The 3,080-nt window shown below is 40.4% G+C and overlaps 1 protein-coding gene across 1 annotated transcript in view; it reads left to right on the top strand.

Annotated features, from left to right (window-relative positions):
- Window positions 1-87: 87 nt before the first annotated feature.
- The window catches only part of chmp7 (charged multivesicular body protein 7), a gene marked incomplete at both ends in the record, with an annotated part of 3,418 nt that continues 425 nt past the window's right edge, over window positions 88-3,080 (top strand). Inside the window, 6 exon segments of the mRNA XM_035659220.1 lie at window positions 88-259; window positions 1,042-1,227; window positions 1,341-1,474; window positions 2,104-2,152; window positions 2,259-2,378; window positions 2,461-2,559. Coding sequence (XP_035515113.1) covers window positions 88-259; window positions 1,042-1,227; window positions 1,341-1,474; window positions 2,104-2,152; window positions 2,259-2,378; window positions 2,461-2,559 — 760 coding nt within the window.

Below are 3,080 nucleotides of genomic sequence, written 5' to 3'. Positions count from 1 at the left end.
AAAAGGTCCTGGAAAATGATTCCTTAATAACTCAGCCTCTGTGGGTCAGTGTGGTTTTCATTGCCTGTGTGTTTTAACATCTGCCAGATGTGGGAAGATCCAGAGGGAGTCTGAGTTCGCTGCCAACGTGGACTGTGGCTGGCTGTCCTGGGGTGTCGGCCTGCTGCTGGTGAAGCCTCTGAAGTGGACCTTCTCCACTCTTCTGGGGAGCAGCCGGGTTCCTCTGGAGGAGTCCTTCGTTGTCATTGAACTCGTGAAGGTTTGTTAAACTTCCGGAATCTCTACAGAACACCAAGGCAGGCCCAGATCTTGTTATTCCAGGGAGTGCCTTGGCTCTTTTCCATGGTCTTTAATATTAAGCAACAACTTCCCCGAGGTTGTATTTTGTACTTTAACCTGTCAGATCAGCCACCAGAGTCCTTAGATTGTTTTGTTGACCCTAAAGCTTATCTTTGTACATGTATTAATACGTTTCCCTGCCACAAAAAGGTGAATAAATGAGCAAATTTATATTTTAAACAAGTGTGTTTCCAACCTTTTTCCTTAAGGGAGCCTTTTATACCACTGAGTACATTAACAGCCTCTGATTAAGTGATATATTTTATGTGTATTTCACTTTATATTTAATAATAATGACAGTAGAGAACTGATAAACTGTACAATTTAGGAAAGGAAGTTTGTGTGATTCAGATGAATTTTGTGCAGATTAACATCAGAGATGAGTTTACTCATATTTTTAGGGACCTTTTTTTTTAATTAAATGTTTTATCCATTACATATTTTTATTTATTTCTTACCAAACATACACACTGAATGATGTTCTTCTCATTATTCTCTTAGTTTTATGTTGTTTTAACTGTAAATATAACTTGTGTTCAGCTCTTCAAACGTTTTAGCTCTTAAATAATAATGTACACTTTTAAAAATTACAAATCCATTAAGTTTTCTTCACAGAAATGAAAGATGAAAGATTAAGGCCCAGACAGTGGATGTCATTGCGGCAGCTGCTGGATCTAAAGCTGGTTCTCTTTGGTTCTGCAGGAGAAAGCAGCAGAACTACTGCAGGTGTACCGGAGCAGCGACTACGCCAGCAGCTCCATCCTGTCGTTTCAGGAGCTCTGCACTCTCTCGTCTGACGTCTGCGCCGACGAGAGCACCCTGTGCATGGCTCTACTGCAGCTGCAGAGGGACAAACAAGTGACGGTTTCACTGCTCGAAGGCGAGAAGGTGAAGCGTTGACGCCCATTAGAGGCTGTTTTTCATTTTATTTTAATCTTATCAGGACAAAACCCTGTTGAGACTTTAATGTTTCCTCTGTCTTTTGTGTGTCCTTGTTACAGATTGTTAAGTTTTGTCCACCCGGGCAGGATCGCGTGTCCCCCGTCAGCGAGGTGGATATAGGAATCTACCAGCTGCAGCGCAGTGAGAAGCTGCTGGGAGAGCGGGTGGAGAAACTGGGCCTGGAGGCGGACAAGTACGTACGCAGAATTAGTTTTGATTGATGGTGTGTGGAGGTAAACGGTAAGAGTCTGGTAGGTGTTTGGGCAAAGTGGGAGAATTATGTCAGACTTTAGAGGGTAGGGTGAAAAAAACCCAATTATTTAGCTCAGTTTGAAGTAAAACTAACTATTTTGTAAGTAGTTTTAGTAATTTTACTTCATTTGGACATTTTTATTGTGAAAAAAATAGTACAAACTTAATCAAGAATGTGTTTTAACTTAGAAAATAGAGCTAGTTTTACTCAGATTACACTGTAAAGTTAATTTAACTCAAAAGTGTTGAAATTTGAAGTAAAACTAACTGAATTTTGTAAGTAGCTTTAGTAATTTTAAATTAATTATGGAATAAAAATAGTACTCAGGAATCAAGAATGTTTTTCAAAAATAGTTAGTTTTAATTAAAATTTGTGTTGGGAAGACGTTCTAGAAGATTAATTTTCTTTGAAATATAACTGAATAATAAGATATCGTAGAATATCTTAAATGTGGTTAAAGAGAGCGTTTATACATTAGTTTGGGGGGATTTTACCGGCTTTTCTCTCTCGGTTGTGTTACATGTTAGTTATGTGATTATTGCTGAAGCTGCTTTGCGTTGTGTGTGCAGATGCAAAGAGGAAGCAAGGACTCTGCTCCGGGAAGGGAAGAAATCACAGGTAACAACATACAACTAAAAACCAAACATTTTATTGAGTGCAGCCAGGCGTCCGAGCTCTGGGTTCAGCTGTAATGTCCACCGTCTGTCCACCGTCTGTCCCACAGGCGCTGAGGTGTTTGAAAGGCCGCAAGAGGGTCGAAAAGAGAGCGGACAACTTGTTTGCCAAGCTGGAGTCCATCAGAGGAATCCTGGACCGGATAGCTCAGTCGCAGACCGATAAGATGGTAGGAATGAACACCGACGCTCTCTCTCTCTCTGAGCAGGTCGGCTGTCGGCTCTGTTAACGTGCGGCGAATGTGTCTGCAGGTGATTCAGGCGTATCAGGCCGGAGTGTCGGCCCTGAGGCTGTCGCTGAAGGATGTGACCGTGGAGCGAGCCGAGAACCTCGTGGATCAAATCCAGGAGGTAGCTGTTTATTATTATTTTTAACTGGTGAAGTGTTTTAGACTTCTGTTTGAACGTATCGCACAGAATAACTTCAGTATGTACAGTTGTTTGGCCACCAGGGGTCACTGTCGTTCAATCTTAACCAGATGATTAAAGCTCCTACAAGCTGATCGAATGAGGTTTAATTGATTTTAAAAACCAATTCACCTCAAATTACAGCGAGAAGAGCAAATTTGTGCATAAATGAACGTTCCTGAACATTTTTACTGCCATTTTCTGCATCGCGCCACATTTTTTTAAACAGGTCAAGCAGCCATTTTGAAGAGTTATGTTTGTTTTATGAATGTATTCATGAAAAGACAATGTAAATACTTAATAAATAAGACCTGATGAATTCATTTAAGAGTTACTGTAACTGGCTGGTTCAACCTGCATCATTATATTGATATATTATTATATAAAGCCGTCCTGTATTACCTGAAAAATGATCTCTTAAAAAGATCGGGGACCCTGATTGAGACCAGTTTAAACGTTTTAAC

Source organism: Morone saxatilis, unplaced genomic scaffold (assembly GCF_004916995.1).
Source record: "Morone saxatilis isolate NCDOM2014 unplaced genomic scaffold, NCSU_SB_2.0 Contig16, whole genome shotgun sequence".
In the NCBI taxonomy this organism is placed as follows: Eukaryota; Metazoa; Chordata; class Actinopteri; family Moronidae; genus Morone; species Morone saxatilis.
This window is presented reverse-complemented; position numbering and strand designations above follow the sequence as displayed.